The sequence below is a fragment of the Ranitomeya variabilis genome, chromosome 3 (assembly GCF_051348905.1).
Source record: "Ranitomeya variabilis isolate aRanVar5 chromosome 3, aRanVar5.hap1, whole genome shotgun sequence".
In the NCBI taxonomy this organism is placed as follows: Eukaryota; Metazoa; Chordata; class Amphibia; order Anura; family Dendrobatidae; genus Ranitomeya; species Ranitomeya variabilis.
The window spans coordinates 608,894,690-608,919,471 of NC_135234.1; the positions used below are offsets into that span (position 1 = coordinate 608,894,690).

Genomic DNA, 24,782 nt, shown 5'->3' on the forward strand with positions numbered 1-24,782 from the left:
TTGAATAAGAACAAGTAACTTTCATTCAATTGAATTAATCATGTTAGAAACATCCAAATAATGAAAAAACATTAATAACTCTTAAATAAATAAACAAGATCTTATTGGAAGTGCCGGGTCTCCTTCAGTTTGGTAACCTAATAGCCTCTGATCCTGGTGCTCCTGAGGTTTTTGTTGTATTCAGCATTTGATAAGGAGTAAATCTGACTTTTTTTTTAACACTATATGCTGCCGGCTTTTACCATTGGTGGATTATTAGAAATTCTCATGCTTTCTTGTTGAGATCCTTGGATCCTGCTTTGTGCTATTTTCTTCAATTTTTTTTGCATAGAATGATTTAGCTGTACTGCCAAATTTTGTCTCAACTTCTCCCTTGTTAGACCGCACAGTTTAATGTGGAACATTTCTCAGGAATGCATAACTGGTACGCCTGCTCCCATGCCCGCCCCACCTTTTGTAATGTGTGCCGCGAAAGCCTCTCTGGGGTCACCTCTCATGGACTGTCTTGTGAAGGTAGGTGACGACTGAATTAGTCATGCCACTGATCATTTTACATTGAATTGGCATGTGTTGAGGAACTGCATGGTGAAGGATCTTAAAGGGAACCTGTTGCTAAATTGTAGTGACTAAACAGGTGGTATAATGCTGCAGGTCATGTACACAGCATCCCAGACATGTCCTTACTAGTGGTGAGCGAACGTGCTCGAATAAAGTGTTATCAGAGCATGCTCGGGTGTCTTCGGCATGCATGGATATTATGTTCGAGTCTCCACAGCTGCATGTCTCAGGGATTGCTTAACAAACAGACAACCCCTGCCTGTGTTGTGGCTGTCGAACAGCCACGAGACATGCAGCTGTGGGGTCTCGAACATATTTTTTGAACACGCTGAAGACACTTGGATAGCACCCGATCATGCTTGGATAACACCTTATCAGAGCACATTCGCTCATCACTAGTCCTTACTTAAACTGTCAATTTTTCATGACTGTAGCATAAGTTTTGTCTCATTGCTCAATATGTGGAGAGCTTAAGGCTATGTGCACAAGCTGCAGAAAGGTGTGTGGATTTTTCCGCACTGATTTTGGTAAATCCGCAGGAAAACCGCACTGCGGAATTACCGCGGATTTACCGCGTTTTTCCACGGTTTTTGTGTGGATTCCACCTGCAGTTTTACACCTGCGGATTCCTATTGAGGAGCAGGTGTAAACCGCTGCGGAATCCGCACAAAGAATTGACATGCTGCGGAATATAAACTGCTGCGTTTCTGCACGTTTTTTTTCCGCAGCATGTGCACTGCGGATTTTGTTTTCCATAGGTTTACATGGTACTGTAAACTCATGGAAAACTGCTGCGAATCCACAGCGGCCAAGATCCACAGCGTGTGCACATACCCTTAGGGTATGTGTCCACGTTCAGGCTTGCTTCAGGCTTTGGTCAGGATTTTATGCAAGTAAAATCCTGACCAAAACTGCACCTGAGGTCACTGGCAGGTCACCTGTGGTGTGCCTGCGTGTTTTGCTCATTGTAGCAACATGCTGCGTTTTGAAAAAACGCACCGCGCATGCGTTTTCGTGGCAAAAACGCATGCGTTTTTTAACGCATAGTGGAGTCGGGATTTCATGAAATCCCCTCCACTATGCTGTAACATCTGGACGCTGCGTTTTTGACGCTGCGGAAAAACGCAGCGTCAAAAACGCAGCGTTTCCTGAACGTGGACACATACCCTTAGAGTAGCCATGGAGGCGATGCTGTTGCCTTGCAGAATAGTGGCATCTTGGACCACCAATACCTTCTTAATTAACATTCCTAAGGTTGTTTAATGACATTGCCAGCTGTACCAAAAGAGGGATGTCAGTCAAGTGTGAATAGGTGTGGTTATTTCCTAGACATTGTGGAACCAATTCACAGGAGATGTGCTGGCGTCAGACGTTCCTGATTGATTAAGTGTCTAAAAAGTGACGTGAGCCTCCATGTGCACCTTGCCAATAATCTTACTTCAGTTCCTGCTGGAATAAAGGTACCTTCACACTCAGCAACTTTACAACGAGAACGAGCGTCCTGGATAGCGATCTCATTGTGTTTGACACGCAGCAGCGATCTGGATCCCGCTGTGATATCGCTGGTCGGAGCTAGAAGTCCAGAACTATATTTGGTCGTCATATCGGCGTGTATCGTCGTGTTTGACAGCAAAAGCAACGATGTCAGCAATGTTTTACATGGAGCTAACGACCTGTGAGAACGATAAGTCAGTCACCGTTACGTCACAGGATCGCTCCTGCATCGTTCTGGAGCTGCTGTGTTTGACGTCTCTACAGCGACCTAAACAGCGACGCTGCAGCGATCGGCTCGTTGTCTATATCGCTGCAGCGTCGCTAAGTGGGACGGTACCTTTAGACTTGTGGTGCTTGTAATGAATTTGATGAGCGTCAGTTGCCTCGCTGCCATCTTAGTTACAATGCCATTTGTGCTACGCATAAGGCCACATGCACACCTTGATTTTGGTACCTCAGTATTTGTAAGCCAAAATCAGGAGTGGAACGGTAAGGCTATGTTCACACATCTAATTTTTTTTTTCTGCTGTCTTGGCAATATAGCAGTTTTTGCTGCATTTTTTTAAATCTGTTTTTGTTGTGTCTTGTGCATTCTGATAAAGTTTAGTGCCCCAAAAAAATCATGATGCTAAAATGCAGCAAAACCTGATACCTGCATGTTTTGCTCCAATTTTGCTGCATTTTTGCATTTAGACATTGTTTCCTATGGATGAAAAAACGCTGCAAATATGCAGAAAAAACCCTGGAAGAAGTTGTGGAAAAAAAACAATGTGTGTGCATGAGATTTCAGAAATCTCATAGCTTTGCTGGTACTGGAAAACGCAGCTTAAAATTTGCATTAAAAAAACAGACAAAAAAAACACTTAATGTGAACATAGCCTTAGATGAAAACTATCATAGAAACACGTCACCACTTCTGCATTTATCACCCACTCCTGGTTTGGGCTTACAAATACTGAGGTAAAATACTGACCAAATATTCTACTTGTGAACGTGGCCTAAGAGAAAAAGATCTGTAGTTTTTGGTTCACTTGGTTCAATAGGCTTCCATTTTGTAATCATCCTGGTTTTGCTATAAGGTCACGTGCACACTTTGAGTATTTGGTGAGTATTTTACCTCAGTACTTGTAAGCCAAAATCAGGAATGGATGAAAAATTCAGAAGTGGTGACCTTATTGTTCCACTCCTGGTTTTGGCTTACAAATACTGAGGTAAAAAACTGACCAAATGCTGAACATGTGAACATGGCCTAAAAGTTATCAATCATCCATGCACTGACTTCTTGGTAAGTTGTGATAGACTCGTGTTACACAGAGCAGCCAACCTGAGGAGGCAGTGAATAAGACTGTACAATTGAGTACCGTACTTGCGCCCCCGACAACTGAGGACTAATCTGGTACTCCCTCGTCTGCAGCAGAGAGAGGTTGCAATATTTAGGTAGAAATTACTCCTTACGGTATGTGCACACGATGCAGATTTAGTGCAGAATTGGTGCAGAACTGCAGCAGATTTTTCTGCTGCAGAAACGCTGCAGAACTGCACTGTGATTTACAGTACAATGTAAATCAATGGGAAAAAAAAAAAAGCTGTGCACATGGTGCAGAAAAATCTGCGCAGAAACGCTGCAGATTTCAAAGAAGTGCACGTCGCTTCTTTTGTGCAGTTCTGCAGCGTTTCTGCTGCAGATTTTTCTGCACCATGTGCACAGCTTTTTTTTTTCCCCATTGATTTACATTGTACTGCACAGAAACTGCACAGAAACTGCACAGAAACTGCACAGAAACTGCACAGAAACTGCACAGAATCTGCGCAGAAACTGCATAGAATCTGCATAGAATCTGCGCAGAAACTGCATAGAAACTGCATAGAAACTGCATAGAAACTGCACAGAAACTGCATCAAATCTGCAGATGCAGATTTAGTGCAGAAAATTCTGCACCACATTTCCTACGTGTGCACATAGCCTTACACCTGCGTGTGTAGCAGTATGGCACACATTTTAATTGCATTATTTTTCGATAGATTTGCTCCATTCCTTTTTTTTTTTGCAGAGCTTGGTGTATGAACCCCATTGTGTCCAGTTACAAATCTTTATAGATTCAATATAATAACAAGATCAAAAGCTGTAGAGTAGAAAATCTAAAGCTCTGCACCTCCTACAGTCTCACTTGACTCCCACAAGGTCCATTCCTCTGCAGACATAAGGAAAACTTGCATATTATGGATTTTTATAAGTAAAGGCTCTCAACTTACCTCAGGAACTGGCAGTGTTGGGCTTTTAGAGTAAAAGTATTGAGTGTTTTCCATATTGACAATGGTCATTTGGTTTTCTGAACTAATGGGTGAATATCTTCCAGGCATGTTCCTGGTCAGTGAGTGAAATGGATTAATTTCCACCCTTCTGAGTTATATGTAAGAAGTCTGGTTTATGGCTACAAGTTAATAGAAAGGAAGAACATGTTTTTGTTTTTTTTTTTGCTTCGGCCATGATGTAATCATTACTTCAAGTGGCTATAGACCAGTCCCATTTAAAAGAACCTATAACATGGAAAATGTTGCCTACTATTGTGGCTGCATCTTATAAAGCAGACGCTGAGCAGATCGAGCTTTTGGGAATAAATTTAATATAGGGCCTCATTCAGACGTCCGTTTTTTTTTCATGTACGAGAAAAGCGGACAATTTCATCAGAGTTTGGGCACAGTTTCATCAGTTTTTCATTGATGCAAAATTAATAGTTTCTCCACCTTTAATCAATTAGTCAGTGAAAAATGGACATCGCATGGAAGGCAACCGAGTGTTTTTTTTTTTCATTGACCCATAGTCTTTCATTGCCGAGTTTAATCTTACACTTGGATCAATATTGGACATGTCACCATAATTTTTCATGGGCCACAGAAAATCATGGTCATGTGAACAGCCCCATAGACTTATAGGTACCAGTGCTATCTGTGATAAACACAATATAACAATAAGTGGAAAACTGACGTCTAAATGAGCTTTAACTTGTATTTTATTCATTTTGATCTCTGCTTATTCTGGGCTTATTAGTTAAGTGGGAGGTGCAACTCAGTGATTCACAGCCTTCCCTGTATAAGCATGAACCCAGACATATCTGTCAGTCACTGAGTAGCACCGCAGACTTGATCGAAAAGCCCAGAATGAGCAGAGATTTAACTGTATAAAACATGTTATATTGCATTTTCCCCCAAAAAATTATATATCAAAATTTTAATGCAGAGATCGCTCAATGTTCTTGTACCTTTTTAAATAGGGTAAACATTTTTGGACTTTCCTTAATACTATTAATAGAGTTTATGGAGGGTACGCAGAATCTCCAATTTATAGCACTAGAGAGAAAAACATTAAAGTGAACCTGTCACCAAGAAAATACAATGCAGTCTGCAGGCCGCATGATATAGAGCAGAAGAATTCCAGATCGCCCTACTTATGATATATTTAGGCTATGTGCACACGTAAGAAAAGAGGTGCAGAATTTTCTGCACAAAATCCGTAGCTCCTGGCAGAATCCGCAGCCGCGGATTTGCTGCAGTTTTTATGCGGATTTTGTGCGGTTTTTATGCGGAATTGCTGCAGATTTTGTGCGGATTTGTAACATGAAGGGGTGCAGAAACGCTGCAGATCCGCACAAAAGAAGTGACATGGACTTCTTTGAAATCCGCAGCAATTCCGCACTGATTTTTCCGCACCGTCTGCACATCTTTTTTTTTTCCCATTAACTAACATTGTACTGTACATCACAGTGCGGATCTGCAGAATTTCTGCGCTGGAAAATCCGCTCGGATCCGCAGCAAATCAGCATCGTGTGCACATACCCTTATAGAATAATATGTCAGATCAAAATGGGCTGTCCAACTCTAAGGACAATTTTTTAATTTTGTGTCTGTTGATTGCTGCAGAATAAGAGAACTGAGCTTGTAACGCTTTTTCTTTTCTATCTCACGTTACTTTTTTGCGTCTTTTTTTTCTGTAGCCAAAACCTGATCTCTTTCCAGTAGACTGGCTTTTCTGCTGCTTTTCTTGCTGTGTTTTTGCTTCATCTTTCAGAATTCAAAAGTTCAGCTTTGCTTCCACCACAGAAGCATGCGCAGTTCAAGGTGTTAGGCCACCAATGCAAGAAATATGTGAAACCATAATATATTTTTTTTTAAAACAAGTTAAATTAATCAAATTATTTAGTGGAAAAATATTTTTATGTCTAAAAAAATAGTGACTATACTCAACTATACTGGGATGGGGGGGAGTTGAATTGTTCAGGCTTAGTTTACCTAAGACATTCTTCTTTCACACATTGGTAAGCCCTTGAGTTGGTCGGATATTGTTCAATTTCACACATTGGTCAAGCAATGTTTAGTTTTACACGTTGGTCGGCCATTGAGTTGCTGAGGCAATTATTTACAAATCATCACTACCGTAATTTACTTACGGTAAATTGTACTAATCTTGACTGCCATTCTCAGGTCACCAGCATACCAAGACATTTTATTTAAACTTGCGAGAATCACAAAGATAAATGGATTTCACATCATGCTGTACCTATTTTTTTCACTATAAACGCAATAAAAACTGATGACAACTTCTTTCCGCTGTTTTTTGCTTTACACATACTCATTGCTTTCTATGAGTGAAAAAAAATTAGCAAAACAATAAAAGTGACATGCTGCTGTTTTCCAGTTCAGTCAGGAAAAAATAACAATGTGTGTGCATGAGATTTCTGAAATCTCATAGCTTTTGATGGTACTGTAAAAAGCAGATTTTAATTTGCATACAAAAATACAGCAAAAATGCAACTACTGAACATAGCCCAAGAGCTCATTCATAGGTCAGTGATTTTTCATCAGTATTTTTATGCCAAAACCAGGAGTGTCTCCAAATACACAGAACAGGTGTCACTCTTACAGTTATAGCTTTTTTTCTGTGTGTTCCACTCCTGGCTTTGGGATTCAAACACTGATGAATAATCACTGAGGTCTGAATATTTTGATCTCTTAGCTGATTTATGGCCACAAATCTACATCAATGTTTAATGTACAGGAAAAGAAAAGCCTGAGGAAGCAAAATGGTGCAAACATTTTTACTGACACTTAATTGCAAAAAAATACATGTTTAGCCCCAAATACACACATTTAGTTATAATAATAATAAGTAATAAAAAAGTCCCCTAAATGTGGACAGTCTTTTCATGTATAACTGGGGCCTTATGGAGCGGCCCAACATATCAAATATAAACATAAGGGTGAATGACCGAAGAAAAAAAAAAAAAAAGAAAGAAAGTGGCACAACTCCCCAGCAGAGGATACGAAGGGTGTATAAGGCACAGGAAAATCACAGACGTCTTACATCAGAGGTGCTAGCGTTAGAAAAAACACATAATCTTGAGTAGCAAAATCAGAGAAAAGATAACGCAGCACTCACCAGCACCCAGGTCAGATGTCTTGGATGGATGGATACCATGTTTTGGCATAGGTGGTTTTCCTTTATTGGATGCTGCCCTTCCCGTGGTTGTTCCTTCCCGGTGAAAGACCTGGCTATTCATTGCTTGCGTTGAGAAACACGTGATGGTGTCTCCGCGGCTTTTCTACATGCATCAACATATCAAATACGCACTCTGACCTTAAAAAAAAAAAAAAAAAAAAAAAAAAAGTTGTGCACTACTATTTTGGAAATTAGTTCATATGATAGTTTTGTTTTTAGATGGGGAGAAATTGCCCAAACTCCAGAATTCTTTTAGATTTATTTGACAGCTCCGGGTCTAATACTACTTGTGTTTGGATTTTTGGGGGTTAATGTGTATAAAAATAAAATTATAAGAAGATGTGTTGGCATCATCTCTATACTGGTGGCAATTTGTATCAGGAACTTGTATATTTCTGCCCTTACAAACTAAAACAAACTCATTTAACAAATCCTTTTTTCCAACCCGTTGATATCAAGTTTAAGGAAATTCGCTGTGTAGTAAAGTATAAAGTAACGCTTTCTGAAAACAAGCTGTGATTCCATTGTATTTCCAATATGAATTGTCCTTTCTACCTGAGCGCTGAACGCACCTACGGCTCAGATACAGGTGAAACACTTAAAAGTTCACTGTTTAAACACTTCAGTATCAGTTAGACATTGCAGAAAACATTTCCATAAAGAAAATCTGATTTTCTTAAGTGTTTATTCTGTTGCCAGCAAGTGAGTATGTGAAATAAAAGCTGCGGCCTGAGAACCTGTCTATGCCATGATACCGGAATCAGTGAGACAGAAAAGCCACTGTCTGTACACAGCCCCATTACAAGCGCCGGCCGCGCCAGCAGATAGATCTGAAGTAATTGCTTGTCACTCTCTCGCCTATTTGTGCAGTGTTATAGAAAGCTTTGCCTTCTTCACTCACAATAGTTTTCCAATATGCTTTATGGATTCTTCTGTAGTCCCTCATGTATCTGTTTTCTTCACATTTGGTGTTGTCAGAATTTCTGCTTTTGGAGTTCTTACCGCTGCATGCGCCTGTTGCAGAGTGGAATCCCTATTATTAAAATTTTTTGCTTGGAAAAAAAAAACAACTTTACAAGTGAATTTATGTTTTAGATTAAAAATAAAACCAGTTCATGAAGACTTGTCACCAGGTAATAAGTGGCCAGGTGTTGCCCTTCTGTTATTCCCTCTGCTCTCATGATGATTGATTTTATGTTATATTTTTTAAATGTGACATACAGCTCCAAACAAATAGACCATTTTATTCAGTGGTAATTCTTTTGTTCTGTACCAGGGGGCAAGAAGATTATCTTGAGGGGGGTCTTTAGGCTGCACTGCATTATTATCCTGTGAGCCATATCCCTGGTGAAGACCATAAAGATTCTCTCCATAGCTCTGGATTTAAAAAAGAAAACCAAAATACCCTAAAAAAAATGGAGAGGCTTGGAAAGCAAAACAAAAAGATAAAAACCGGGCCACTTTTGATCTGGTGATAGGTTCTCTTGAAAAGGCTTGTCTGGCCTTAGGCTACTAGTCTGCAGTCACTTGCTCAATGCAAGTGTATTGAGCAAGGCTGAACACAGTCTAGTCTGATGTGGCTGAGAGTAGGCATATCGCACACTTGCGCTTCCAGTGCTGGCTCCGGAGAATCCTGACAGTGCGCAGTGCACAGGGTGTGAGGATTCACAAGATTGCAGTCCCATAGACTGACTGCAGACTTGTAGTTTAAGGCCGGAAAACCCTTTAAATAAGAATTTGAGCAATGTTTGTGGATATGCAGTGAAACAATAACTCCTGGTAAGTGAGTTCTGCGCTTCGTCCTTGTGCTTGTTACATTTATCATTTGCAGATAGCAGATTATTCCGTCTTCTATATTAGATAAATATGGCAGCATTTCTCCACTGGGTGCAGGCTGGCTATCTCTGCAGAACAAGACCGATTAGTGCTATAAATGCATAATAATCATTGCATATCTGTGCCTGGGGCAAGAACCGTTTCAGACTTGGTGGTAAATATTTAATGTTGCATTTAGATTCCTTAATGACATCTCTGTTCCTGTTTGTACTAATGTATATTTTTTAATGATTTTAGTGTGTAAATTTAAAGCTCATAAGAGGTGTGCGGTGAGGGCTACAAACAACTGCAAGTGGACAACGCTAGCCTCCATTGGCAAAGATATTATTGAGGATGAGGATGGTGTGAGTATAGATGTTTTCCCTGCAAGGTCCTAATGCGGCAACCATTAGATGTTTGAGATACTTTTTGACTTAGTGGCCATATTATTCTCCACTGGGAGCTTTGGGCTTTCTTTGCCTAATAAATATCCAAGTAATGATCCTCACGTAAAGTCACTGATGGCGACAGTCGGCATTTACCGCTATAATAACTTGCAACATCTAAGCTTTATTTCTACCTTTTTTTCTTTTCAGATAGCAATGCCTCATCAATGGCTAGAAGGAAACTTGCCCGTCAGTGCCAAATGTGCTGTATGTGACAAAACATGCGGCAGTGTGTTACGCCTGCAAGATTGGCGGTGCCTTTGGTGTAAAGCAATGGTGAGAATATCCAGAGTTTTCCTCCTCTAGGCTTTAGGTTCATTTTTGTTTTTTTCTTAATGTTCAAAGCATAAAATTCAAAATTTTTCCTTTGTACGTGGTTGTATTTTTTAACATGTGTTGCTGATTATTTGCCTCTCATAAGATTAGTGCTGTAGTTTTTACTTTAAATGTAGCACTTGTTAAAGACTACAGGCACCTTTGACTTGGGAAAACAATCTGGATATACTATGAGTGACAAAAAAAATTAAAGCAAGGGCTCATTCAAACGTCAGTGATATTTTTGGTCTGCGTTTCGTCAGTGTTTTTGATCTGATGTTCAGCAGTGTTTGGGAAGTGTATGTATTTTTGCCATCCGAGTACATGGATGGCATCCAGTCAGTTCTGTCTTTTTTTTTTTTTTCACGGACTCATAGACTTGCATTGGCGAGATTGATCCGTGACTCAGATCAAAGTAAGACATGTTTTTGCGCAGACCACTTGGTCCATAAAAATACAGGGCTGTGTGAATTGCGCTATAGCCTATATTAGGTACATATTCTATCTATGAAACCCACAGATAGAATTCATATGTAAAAAACTGATGTCTGAATGAATTCCAAGTTTGTCTGCAGTTTTAATTCTTTTACTGATTTTGGGACCCCCAAATTTACAACATTTACCGTATATTGATTCTAAAGAGTGTGTGATTTCCCCTTTATTACCTGGTTTCTCTCCTGTATTTATACCCGTACATGGTCTGATTTTCCTCTCCCTCACTTTCCCTGAGTTGTATGTATGTATGTATTTTCCTTTCTATTGTCCCTTTGACACTTTGCAGCCTGTTTGATCTGCCCTCTCTAAGGACCTGGTTGCTGTCTTCTCACATTGCTGTTTTGGTTTATGTAACAACGCTGAGCCTCTGTTAGGGGAAGGCTAGAGCAGAGGAGAGAATATTGACAGCACGCAGAGACTGTGCTGCTGTCGTATCTATGTCCGAAGCAGCAGCACAGCCGACTATGTACAGGAGTTGCACATGAACAACATTGTAGAAAATGTTTAATTTCACTACATCAGGGAGCTGATACAAGATTTAGTCTGCCCATTTCAGTACACTTAATGGTACTGTACGGAAGACTTGGGGATTGGGGACTTTAGGTATCTTTAGGCTGAAGACCAAAATGGGATTACAACAAGGGATGTCATTTAAGTTTCTTGGTAGAAGGCATTGTGAGATGTAGATGTATTTGATTCTGCTGTAGGTTTCCATATGCGAGGCAGGCGCTCCTAATTTATTTTATCACCTGAAAGATATACCGTATTCCAGCCATCCTCATATATTTTGATGCATTTGATGCGACATGATTAGATAGCTAATAGTGATGAGCGAATATACTCGTTACTCGAGATTTCCCGAGTACGCTTGGGGGTCCTCCGAGTATTTTTTAGTGCTCGGAGATTTAGTTTTTCTTGCCGCTGCTGAATGATTTACATCTGTTAGCCAGCATAAGTACATGTGGGGATTCCCTAGCAACCAGGCAACCCCCACATGTACTTATGCTGGCTAACAGATGTAAATCATTCAGCTGCGGCAATAAAAACTAAAATACTCGGAGGACACCCGAGCGTGCTCGGGAAATCTCGAGTAACGAGTATATTCGCTCATCACTAATAGCTAAGCTTCCAGTTCCTGTTATTTGTGCAATTTTCTTTGATATTCCAATATTTTAAAAAGAGTGATAAGCGTTTGACTTTTTTTGTATTTGTTTTGTTTGTATATTATTTTAACAGTGTTAAAGGGAATCTTTCAGCGTGTGTTTGCTATTTAATTTAAGGGCAATATGATGTTTGGACAAAGCCCTGATTCCAGGGATGTGTCATTTACTAGGCTGTGTGCTGTAGTTTCAATACAATCAGTAATTTATGAGCAGGAGATAATTTGCCTGACTAGGTGTCAGGTGCTAGCCAGTCAGAATAATCTGTGTAGCTCCGCCATCAACACTGATTGGCAGGTTGATATCAATGTACTTTGTTCACAGGAACCTGCCAATCAGTGATGGAGGCAGAGTTATACACAGCTCAGCATTCATAACACTGCTATTACTACAGCAGAGAAAACAGGGATTTTATCATAACTGCACTAAATAATCCAGTAAGTGACACATTGCTGGAATCAGGGTCTTAGCCTCTACATCACGCAGCTCTCAGATAACATAGCAAAAACTGCTGACAGATTCCCTTTAAAAAAAAAAAAAAAAAAAAGATCTGTCCGCCCCCTCCACTGATTGCCAATCGGGATAGGGTGTGCGGGGTTGTACAGAGCTCCGCATTCTGAGCACTGCTAGATCTGCAGCAGACAAAACAGTGATCGTATCCAAATGACAGCATGAAGCCCAACAAATGACACATCACTGGAATCAGGGTCTCAGCCACTGCATCATGCAGTTCTCAGATTAAATCCTGCTGACAGATTCCCTTTATAAAACAAATACGATTTTACTTTATTTTTAATTAGGACTATTCAGAAAGTTTATTAACTTTGCATTTAGGAAGCAAATCAGCAATGCAAAAATCTAATGCAGTGGTGGACATAGGCATTGAGTATGTTTTATGTTTTTCAGGTACACACTTCATGTAAGGACCAATACCCTCGAAAGTGTCCCCTTGGCCAATGCAAAGTATCTATAATACCTCCTACAGCACTCAACAGTATAGACTCTGATGGTATGTGCCCACAGAATGGAGAATTTATTTAATCCTCCAATATATGCATTGCTTAGGTATGCATCATCTGAGTCTTTCCAATTATGTTTTTCTAGAACATTGACTACTTATAACTTATTTAATGATGTTGTAATTTAAAATAGTCTTAATCTTATTCATGGGTTATTAGTTTGCATTGATTGATAACACTTGGAGTATATAAGAAGACTGTGGCCATATTGTCTTTCTGAATACTGAATACCTTATGGCAAGTACCTTAGAGATCAGGCTAAATAGATAATCTGTTTCACAGATACATTTTTATAAATAGCTTTGAATTGACAGATTACCAGTATAACTAGAACCTAACCTTGTTCTTGTGCCAGGGTTCTGGAAAGCGACCTGCCCTCCGTCGTGTGCCAGTCCTCTACTTGTCTTTGTGAATTCTAAAAGCGGAGACAATCAGGGAGTGAAATTCCTGCGAAGATTCAAGCAGTTGCTGAACCCTGCTCAGGTGTTTGACCTAATGAACGGAGGACCTCATTTAGGGTAAGAAGCTTCAGGTTTAAGCAAATGTAATTAATGGATGAAAAAGCAAAAATGACACTTTGTTTACTGGAAAATGATACCTTTCAGAACCACTACTTATGGAGCATGTCTAACACTAGCCTTGTGTTGGGATCCCTGGAGTCTGTCCACTGAGATACTTATCGATCCCAAAACTGGTCAAGTTGTGTCCTACTGATATGTCATTAAGCACAATAGTGTGGAAACCACTTTAATTTTCTCATGCAGATATTGACCAAAAATTGTTAAAGGGGCATTCTGTCTCCACTCTTACATTGGGAGGTGAGCAGGACTTCTTGTATACTGATAGCTCTGAGGTCGAATTCTCGAGCGGCAGGTATTGTGCACTTGCCTTTTTTTTTTTTTTTATCAAAAGAATAGGATTGGGGTACCATACCTGTTGCCTACGCACCCGACTGCAACCTTACAAGTATCAGTAGGCGCAACCTCCCTGGCCCTGTCCACTTGTCAGTGCAGAGGTGAACAGAACTGGAATAACCCTTTAAAGTTGTTCATTTTGTTACAGTCATTGCTGGGGGTCCCAGTGGCCAAATCCTAAAATTATTCACACTAATAGTACCAGCATTTTTACACGTTATACAGAAATCTGAAAATAAATATATTTAGCACTTGCAAGAAAATGAGATCAAACCATAACCCTTCTTTAAGGCCCATCAATGTATTTTGCTTTCTTAAATGTTGATAATTTGCCAGGGATTTAAATGATTAATAAGTAAAAGAGTTAACTCTTGCAAATTTGCACATAAGTAAATAAAGTGTTGAACTTTGCTTATTTTTTTCTTAGTGACCTATATGTTTAAATAGATTGTCCAAAAGTAGAAAAGTAGGTGCCTAATTATACGGAGTGTTTTTAAAATCTGCAGCATGTCAATTCTTCCACCTTATTTGCAATTTTTTTTGTCACTCATACAAAACCAATGAGAGTGCAAAAATACTGCAAAAAATGCAGCCAATGGGTTTTGCTATGTTTTGGTGAACACAACTATGAAACATGTACTGCAGACAAACAGATTTAATCTGTACAAAAGAAACGCAACGTTTTGAACACATCTTTTTTACTGCAAGAGAGACAATTTTGGCTGCAGGAAAAAAATGGTCAAAATCTCTGGGAATGAACATAGATTTAGACTCAGTCCATGAACCAATACGAAGGACAAGAGTTGCACAGTTATAAAAAAAAACAAAAAAACAAAACAGACCTTTTTCTACCTTTTTCTATAGGTTTCTATAAGATTGAATGTAATCCTCAGTGTTACATAGGCTCATGTGAGCTTCATGAACTTTTGTTTTTATATTTCTTTCTTTTTTTAGTTTACGATTATTTCAGAAATTTGATAATTTCCGAATTCTTGTATGTGGTGGCGATGGAAGTGTTGGCTGGGTTTTATCGGAGATAGATAAGCTTAGCTTGCATAAACAGGTCAGTATGGAAACCTTTCACAGAATATTGTCCTATGCTATGCATGTTATGCTGTTTTCGAAGGGTGAGATGTCACGGTACCGCTGGTCATGCGGCCAAAGCTCCTCCTACACATAGTGGCCAGTGACCGCACAATTGTAGTTCAAAATCATTCATCCATTAGACACTGCGGATGGGTGGAGTTTCCACTGAACGCCTGGACACACTTTTTGATCTCATCCTAAAATTCCACAAACCCTTATAATAAGCCATAAGATTAACGTGAGAAGGTGTGACCATATCTCAGTAAACTAATCAAACAGTTCTTTACTCACCATTCCCCGGTCCGATGCAAAGTCTCTGCCCTGTCTCTGGGGAGTGTGAGTAAAGCTCAGTTTGTTTTTCAAAACAATCCACAGCTGGGGGACAGGTATTTTCTGAATCTGGAAAACTCCTTAAATGCCTGCAGGGTAATACGACCTACCGCATTGCCAAAATTATTACGTAATGGTTTGAGAAACATGATAAAGCATTCGGTGTATTCACTTGGCCTCTCCCATATCTCAAACAATCCAGTCGACAATCTGTAGGATGTTCTGTAAAGACAAGTCTTACAGGAATTTAAGGATCATCAGCTAAAATCTTAGTGCCAGATACCAAAAGACTCCTTTAGAGTTGTTAAAGGATCCATGTCTCCACAGGTCAGAGCTGTTTTGACTGTGTGGGAGTGGCACTTACACAATATTAGGCTTTTAATATTATAACTGATCGCGGTAATTGGGTTACCATTAACTGCTCACTCATGGCCCTTGAGACTTTTCATGGGAAAATTTGAGACTGCGAACAGCTTGTCCTTTTATTGGTCTGCCATTCAGCTGAGATGAGCAAATTTCAGTAACAAGATCTTTTTTGATCACCTAAAGTGAGGCTTCCTTATGAGTGTGAAAATGTGATCGCCTCTCAACAACCTGTTAAGTAAAAATGTTTTGGTTCATATTTGTCTTCATCTTAAAGGGAACCTGTCAGCAGGATTGTGCACAGTAACCTACAGACAGTGTCAGGTCAGCGCCGTTATACTGATTAAAATGATACCTGGGTTGATGAAATGCATCTTGTGGCTGTTGTTTAATCTTTGTTTTCAGTTTTGAGTTAATGATACTCCCGTGCTCCAGGGCAGCCTGTGGGGGTCTTCATGTGCTGCTCTTGTTAGCAATTCGTAATGCAGACTGCTGACAGGTCACTGATCCCTCAGTGACCTGCCCTTACTTTACATGATTAAAATATGTACATACTGCAATAAAAATCCCCTTCTGCAGGCGGGTGCCGGAAATTACACCTGTACTGCAGCATAATCGCATGGTTACTGTGTTGTTAATAAATATCCTTAAGGTTGTCCTGAAGAGTATACGTGCGTGCCCAGTAGCAGCCATCGGTGTATATAGAGATGATCCGATAGCTGCGATTGCGCAGGTGCTGGTGGCGCCATCATGCTAGAGAAGAAAAAAAAAGTCGCCGCCCATGCAGTAGCAGCTGTTGGCGATTTGTCACAAAGTGCCTTGTATTATCCATTTATCCTATGGCACCGAAGAACTTTCCTTTTTGAGATTTGAATTTAAATTTTCTTTCATAATTTTAAACTATTAAACCTAATATTATGAGGCAAAGATCACCCAAATGAGGTTCATGGCTAGTAGGGAACTGATTGGTGACACTGATATAGCAAATCTCCCTGAATACGGATTGTATGTCTTCAATGTCCACCTATTATGTAATGTAATCTTGTATGTCTCTAAATTCTTGTAACAAGTGTCAGCTAGGAGTCCTTCCCTTGGGTACTGGAAATGACCTGGCGCGGGTGCTTGGTTGGGGTGCTTCCTGTGATGATGATACACAGTTGCCTCAGATATTGGAGAAGTTGGAACGTGCAAGCACTAAAATGTTGGACAGGTAAGATTTTTTGGGGGGATTTGCCCCCAAAATCGTTATTTTATCTTCTTATATTACCCATCCTTAGTACCATTATAAATTACCCGCAATTAGCTGCTAGTATTCACGTTTCCTACAGTCTCCTTTCACCACAGTTAAGTAAATCCAATATACAAACAAATCCGTTTCTGAGAAACTGATTTAGACCCTTTTCTGCCAACCATTGGCAGCTTCTCATGACATAAATAAGCATGACAAAAGCCAACCGATGGCAAATATTTGTGGAAAAGTTCCGCCATGGTGGGGTTTTTTAATCATTGATGGGTAATGGGTGATTAATTTATGTCGAATTTGAGCTCGGTGTCCCAGACAAGGCCGCAAATCACAGCTCAGATCTGAAACGGTCTGAATTATCGTTTTATCTTGTGGCCTTGTTGTTCAAGAAAAACCCTTCATAAACTAACCATTAATGACAAGCTAGTAAAAAATATGTATGGACAGTTGTGTAGTAGAGCTCTTTCCTGTGTTCAAACCTGTTAACTTATCACATGTTACATACAATTGACTCCTATGTTTAATGTTCTTTGACATTTCTGATGTTCTCCTAAAAGTGTCTTGACATTTTATTTGCTGGATGTATGCAGAAGAGACAACAGGAGTTTATAGGGCAGTACAGTTTGCTAAGGCTTTTTGGTCAGGGCTCAATTGAGATGATTTTTAAATAGTTTGGTTTAATGGACAAAAGTTGAAGAATTTCCGTTGTGCTGTATTTTACTACAATCAGTTTGCTCAAGTTGGAAGATAAAAATAAAAGCAATGTAGAGAAGATAAACTGCGCGGCACTCACCCAAATAAAATTATCAGTAAACTTTATTCCAAGTTTTCAAACTGGTACAACGTAGTAGTCATTAGAAACATGCATGGTACAGACGACAGCCGTTTCGCGCCCTACCGGGACTTGTTTTTGGTCTCTCTACATATACATGCTCATATTGCTGGAGTGTTTATACATCTGAGCACCACTCCGAATTTTGGTGATAACTGTTTATGCTATATGCCTGTATTTCTTCTCAAACCTGATTGAAGCTAAAAATAAATGTATATCAAAACTATCGCCTTCTTCGGTTGAGTTGGAGACTCAACTCCCATTATAGCCTTTTATTAATTTATTACTATTAAGGGCTGCTTCTTGGTTTCTCTTTGCGAGGTTCTGTGTAGAGAAGGTCTCCGACTCTTCAAAAGAAAATCAGATTTTGCTGACATTAGTGGATATGTTGTTGGCTTGTTTAAAATTGGTTTTAATCCTGGTTGTAAAATGATTAGTTTCGAAGCTAAATTGGTCCCTTCATCAGGCAGATGCACCAATGATCTTACATCAGGTTCTGCAAGACATAATACTCCATATGGAATGTTCCTTAGTCATTACTTAGGCTACTTTCACACTAGCGTTAACTGCAATACGTCGCAAATGCGTCGTTTTGCCGAAAAAACGCATCCTGCAAAAGTGCTTGCAGGATGCGTTTTTTCAGCATTGACTAACATTAGCGACGCATTTGCGACGCATTGCCACATGTCGCAACCGTCGTGCGACGGTTGCACCGTGCTGTGGCGGACCGTCGGGACCAAAAAACGTTACATGTAACGTTTTTTGCTCCCGACGGTCCGCTTTTTCCGACCGCGCATGCGCGGCCGGAACTCCGCCCCCACCTCCCCGCACCTCACAATGGGGCAGCGGATGCGCTGGAAAAATGCATCCGCTGCCCCCGTTGTGCGGCGGAGACAGCGCTAGCGTCGGGGACCTCGGCCCGACGTACTGCGACGGGCCGAGCCCGACGCTAGTGTGAAAGAAGCCTAAGTGTCACAGCTTCATATGGCTCTTGCAGCAAAGCAAACATTGTGCAGAAAGCGAAGCTAGAAATTCCCACTACTAGAATGTGCCAAAGTGAACTGCAGCAGGTTTTTATGATCACTACTTGCTACACTATCTGTGTTCCTTATACGAAGAGCTTTCTTTGGAAATTGTAGAATTATGATAATGTATTCAAAGTAATGGCTGTATGATCTGCATGCCACTCTACAGAAGGTGATTTTTATCGCAGGTGGAGTATAATGTCGTATGAGTTGAAGTTGCCATCAAAAACCTCAATACTTCCCATATCTCCAGAAGAGGAGTCTGAGGAGTGTCAAGTAAATGTTCGCTTATCTTATCTTTTCTTATTTTCAGTATCGTTCCTTCTATTGAACTATTGTCTTCCGTTTTGATAACATTCTACATTTATGTGTTTTAAGAAACATTTTATACAATTGACTTTTAGGCAAATTTCTCGTGTAGTTGTGTGTACGAAATTAGTTATTTCTAGTATTACCGTAATTGTTCTTTTGTCTTGCTGTGTCTAAGAATAATTATTTAACCCATACAAAGAATACGCAGGACTCAACAAGTTGAAGTATGGTAATCACTTTTTATTCTTGCATTAGATAATAAAGGGTATTAAATATACATGGTCAGACCCTGCTAGATGAGCATAAGCCTCCCTTAAATATATATCATATTTCATGTAGTATAGATAGCACTCAGAATAATTTGTAGGGACAACGAAATAAAATAATAATCAAAAGCCTATACAGTCTCTATGCACTGAGGATGGGTACCGTATGTAAGAAGGTATCATTTAAAACAGAGCGTGAAAAAAGGAGGCATTATAAAAAAGCACAAAGTGCATCCTCAGTGGTAACAGTACATGATCACCTAGATATCTGCTCTTTTACTGCTCTCAGTACACATTATAATGGGTGCACTTGTCATTTGTAAGGATTTTACTCCGGATTCCTCATGGTTACTTGTTCTGTTTGACCCTACAATTCATTGTACTGTCTTTAGTATATTAAGTATGATATTAAGGCTTCTGGTCACCTACCATTGCATGTTTTTATATTTTTTTAATGATAATTAATAAAAAGTGATTTTTTTTTATTTATTATTATTCTACTTGTAAAGTTTTGCAAGTTATTTGCATTAGTATTCCATATTTTTGTGCATTTGGAACTTTACACCCAGCTGCGGGATACTAATGTAGATTTAGTTTACTAATTATACAAATGGAAAAGTGTATCTGCTGGATAATATATGCTGTGGATATTCTCCAGTGTGTGGGTGTGACTTCTTAAAATCTCATTTACGTTGCTGCTTTTGTATAATACAGTGATTTTTTTGGGGGGAGAAATTTCAAAGGGCAGAAAGTCTACTACATATGGACCCCATTGGAATGTACTTTTTTAAAAGGCTTTCTGACTTCACCACTCTGCATGCCATTGTCGTGCTAGTGCTAAAAATGATAAAATCAAACCGTATTTAGCCATCTTCTCTATCTCCCCTGCTGCCCCAGTTATTGTTTGCCGGCCGGAGCAGGGACGTGATGCCAATATCCCTGTAGCCAGTCACTGGGCTCAGCGTCAGCAGCTCTACTGATGAACTGCTGCAGGGGATAAACAATCATTGGGATCAGCGGCTGGCATCATATAGTTGGTAGAAAACCGAAGCCCAGTGACTGGCTGCAGTGCTGTAGACGTGACCTCTCAGCTTCAATCACCGGAGCAGCAGAGGAGACATAGTGATGGACCTGGTGAGGGTGAATGATTTTATTATTTTAACTCAAGCAAGCTGATGGCACGCAGAAGGGGAGAGCCAGAAAACCCATTTTTAACTCCAGAAGGCTCACAGTATACATTCTTGACTACTCTGAAAAAATAAGATATTAAATATATTTCAAACGAAGTGTTGGTTTGCTTAATTGATGTTGAATATTGATTACATTTGTATTTATATGTCAATTTGTTCCTAGTTTCAGATCTCTGCGTATGAAGACTCGGTGGCCACTCACCTAGCAAAGATTCTTAATTCGGACAAGCATTCCGTAGTCATATCCTCTGCAAAGTGAGTCACTTGTTCATCCACTAGTATGGTGTGGATAGTATTGCCCCACAAACCTTCCAATTAAAAAAACAAATGGAAATCCAGATTCTTACAGAAATGTACCGTAGGTGTTTTTATCAATAAAAGAAGGTTTGTCCAGGAAAATATGGCTGCTTTTAAAGAGCAAAATTAATAATCTTGCAATTTTCACATAGGCTTTGGGGGTCTTTTAGACTCGTGTTTCCTTGGGGGTCTTTTAGACTCGTATTTCCTTTCCTTTCAGGAAGAGTGTACTGCGGTTTCCTTATCATGTGCATTTCCTGAAAGAACAGAAAGTACGAGTATGAGAAATGTTCCAGTGGCCAGTGTGAAATTGCAAAAAATGTATTATTCTATGTGTAATAAAGATTGTGATATGGGGAAAAAATTGCCGTCCCCAAAAAGTAAATTTTATATAAAAACGTGATTTAAACAATAGTTCATTTTCTGAGGACACATTTTCCAAGTCTTACATTATACGTACTAATACGATCTAACCTTCTATTTATGTCTAATGAGTTTTAACTTCTGTTCTTATAAAAATAATTTTCTTCATTTTCTCCCATGTTAAATTTGAAAACCATACCTGATCACGTTAGTAATCACCCACACTTTAACTAACCCCACAATTTTTTATACATCAGTATATTTAAAGGGCATGTTCACCTTTTGCTCAGCATCAGGCAATTATGAGGAGTAAATTCAAGGTTTTTTTTTTCGTAGTGCACTTCATTTGTTTCAAATAAATGTATATCCAGTCCCTGTCAAATTCTATAAATATTCTGAGAAAACCTTTTAAGTGTAGTATACAGCCTTCTATATGCACGTGCAGTGGTGTTTCCAGGCATGATTGCTTTATTTGGGAATGGACAGGAATGAGATATTTAAGGATTTTCCCTTCTTTCTGCTTATTTCTGCTCAGTAGTGGAAAGTGAGGCAAAATCATAACTGGATCAATGCTCTGTACAATTGTCTAATGCTGCATAAAAATGAACCTAATTTTTGCTGTGTTTATTGTATTTCTTTATCAAGGGTTTTGTGTGAGACTGTAAAAGATTTTGTGGCAAAAGTTGGTAAGACCTATGAGAAACCACTGGAGAATTCAGAGGAGGCAGAAGTGATGGCAGTGAAAGTAAGTATTGTTTTTGTCCTAATACTTCTGACGCTACAGTCCGCTATACACATTAGATAATGGTCTGCCGAACAGTCATTCAGTAGATAGCCACCTCTTCCGTAGACAGAAGCTCTTGTTCAGCCGACTGCTCCTGTCTGCTCTATAAGAACGCTATCGCCAGACATGTCTGACTGCGTATTAGTTCTGGGGGAGCAAAGCGAATGGCAGTCCAATATCAAATATGCCCAATCAACATTTCTCCTGACAATCACTTGCCTGGGGCGCCCATACATAGTAGATTGATGGCCGAACCCGTCGATATCTGTGATTTTCTCCAACATTAGTCCATAGTGTATGGTGGGATTTAGAATTGTGCACAGGTTACAATTAAATAAACTACAAGCAATTCTCTTTTTACATTCTACATTGCTTTGACAACTGAGGCACCCATAATAACGTAGCATTTCTTTATACCTAATGTCACACAGGACCAAACGTAATACTTTGAAAGATCCGGTAATCATTCACATTTGCGTTCTGAGCCTCTTTTGTTTTTTCTTTGAATTTCTCGATATTCCTAAAGCAAAGTATAGCACTACAGACTGTACTGTTATGGCTGTAAAGTATGCTGGAATTGCAGATTAATTTTTATTAGTCATCTGGAACTGGCAAGGTTTATAATGATCCTTTATAAAAAAAAAAAATAGTTAGTGAAGAGAACTGGTTATTGTATAGCATAGTGGAAGGTAGGAGAAGAAGGAAGAGCGGAGCTTAATGATGTTAAGGTTTGTGGGAAACAGTTCAGAATAACTTGTATTTTTACAATGAATTCCCTACAGTTTGTAGGTATATAACCATATATAGGACCAGTGGGTGGTCCTACTAGTGATTTTGCGCTATTTCTGTATGCACAGTCATACAGACTATCAATCACTGAATAGGACCGCCCACTGGACTCGTATACATACAAACACTAGTGATTTAAATTAATAAAATGCAAGTTTTACAGAAAATTCTTCTACACAATTGTATATTAATTTGATTAGCTCCTCCTCTATAACATTCTCCTTGAATATCACAGACCATTTTCAACATAACAGGTTCCTTTTTTGCAAAGTCATCACTCTGGTGTGAGCGGAGCCATAGTCAATTAGCTTAAAACTCCCACATAATTGGATTTGATTTTAAGAAATTTGAGTTTGTTGCCATTCAGAAATGTTCAAAAGGGTAAAAATAATGAAAATCTGTGGAATATAAGGTGCAGCCCAACCGCAATTTAGCATAGTCCCTAAAGGATGGTGCATAATACTGCATAATTGTCACTTTGTCATATAGCACTTCAGGTTCCATGATCATGTAAAATGTGGAATCAAGCTGGTATATCACATGAGTTCAGAATATTGTTATTAATTGCAATCTGGTCAGGTAATCTGGTCCATCATCAGAGTTGATTGTGATATTTGTGTTTTAGTGTTCCACATTGAATGAAAAGCTGGATCTGCTACTTCAGACCCTTCATGCAGAAGCTCAGGCAGCGCCATTGTTGGCACATTTAACACCACCCATTGTTGAGGAGGAAGTAGAGGAAGAATTCTCCAGTGAAGACTCCCTCTCTGAGAGCAAGGAGCAGTTGACAGACAGCATAGCAAAGTCTTCCACGCCAAAGCTCTTCAAACCGCGGGAGCAACTCATGCTGCGAGCAAACAGCTTGAAAAAAGCAGTCAGGCAGATCATAGAACAAGCTGAAAAGGGTGGGTGTTATGTTGGGTCTGCAATATTATAATGAAATGTGTCATGAGAAAATCTTGGAAGTGTATTTTAAGCTTCTCTAAAATTGGCTTTCTACTAATATATATATTGCCTATGCCGATTACTCAGGCCTTGTATAACATGCCAGATATTTCGAAGGCACATAACACAGAATTCTCTGGTGACTTGCTGAATAAAGTGAAATGGCGTTGGTTGGAAACCCTCACTCTGATTGACATTTTAGTATGTAGCAGTGCTGATGATATTGATAGTTCTAATTGTTCTCCGCATTACAGGAGTCAAGCTGCAGTCTGGTTTTAGTTACTCTAATAACTTCCATGGAACAATGTAATGTCTGTGGAATGTTATTTATTTATTTTTAAATTGTCATTTGTTTTTATGCATTACACCGTCTCACAAATCATGGTAGATTGCTTACATAGTAATGGCAGAATAACATTAGTATAGGACAGCACTATGAAATTGTCATAAAGGGAAAAAATGGTGAGTACTAAGATCCCTAGCTTAGAGGTCTGTATAGTCTGCTTTTCACCCAGCTGAACAAGACACCAGGCAGGAGCATTTTCACAGTTTACACAAAGCACTCTTCTCCCATCCTGCTCTTCCCAAATGTCCTTTTCAGCTAAACACTAGGGCACAGAAAATAGACAATCCAAACTGTGCTTCATAGACATGTATGCTGCCCGTAGTTTCTTCAGAATCCACAAATGCCGCACACATTTTCCCAGCTTGTGATGTAGGTGTGACTGGTTTGCAATCCGAGCTTATATTCATACCTACATACACAACTTTTTGCTGTCACCTACAAATATCAGGAGTCATGTACAACTTATAAACAGATTATTCAGCTTTGCTCCAGCTTTACTTACACTGTGTGTGTGTGTGTGTGTGTGTGTGTCTGTGTGTGTGTGTGTATGTGTGTGTGTGTGTGTCTGTACATGCACGCTTATGAATATGTATGAATATATGTAAGTGTGCGTGTATATAATACATCGTTGAAACCAGAAGTTAACATACACTATATAAAAAGACACATATGCATGTTTTTCTCAATATCTGATATGAAATCAGAATAAACCTTTCCCGTTTAGGTCAATTAGGATTATTATAATTATTAATATTTGCCAAATACCAGAGAATGAGAGAATGTTTTAAGCATACCTCCCAACTTTTGAAGACGGGAAAGAGGGACAAAGTTTGCGGCGTGCAAATTTTAGGCCACGCCTCTGACCACACCCATTCATAATTAGTCACACCCATATCCACGT

The 24,782-nt window shown here is 39.4% G+C and overlaps 1 protein-coding gene across 4 annotated transcripts in view; it reads left to right on the forward strand.

Moving 5' to 3' along the window:
- Nucleotides 1-24,782, forward strand: part of DGKH (diacylglycerol kinase eta) — a 374,981-nt gene that overhangs the window by 277,502 nt on the left and 72,697 nt on the right. For all 4 annotated transcript variants that reach the window (XM_077297324.1, XM_077297326.1, XM_077297323.1 and 1 more), the window contains 11 exons: nucleotides 381-513; nucleotides 9,620-9,726; nucleotides 9,958-10,083; nucleotides 12,684-12,786; nucleotides 13,152-13,314; nucleotides 14,665-14,773; nucleotides 16,560-16,699; nucleotides 18,778-18,865; nucleotides 20,521-20,612; nucleotides 21,663-21,762; nucleotides 23,216-23,495. In XM_077297324.1, the coding sequence (XP_077153439.1) occupies nucleotides 381-513; nucleotides 9,620-9,726; nucleotides 9,958-10,083; nucleotides 12,684-12,786; nucleotides 13,152-13,314; nucleotides 14,665-14,773; nucleotides 16,560-16,699; nucleotides 18,778-18,865; nucleotides 20,521-20,612; nucleotides 21,663-21,762; nucleotides 23,216-23,495 (1,441 nt within the window). The remainder of the gene's footprint in view (nucleotides 1-380; nucleotides 514-9,619; nucleotides 9,727-9,957; nucleotides 10,084-12,683; nucleotides 12,787-13,151; nucleotides 13,315-14,664; nucleotides 14,774-16,559; nucleotides 16,700-18,777; nucleotides 18,866-20,520; nucleotides 20,613-21,662; nucleotides 21,763-23,215; nucleotides 23,496-24,782) is intronic.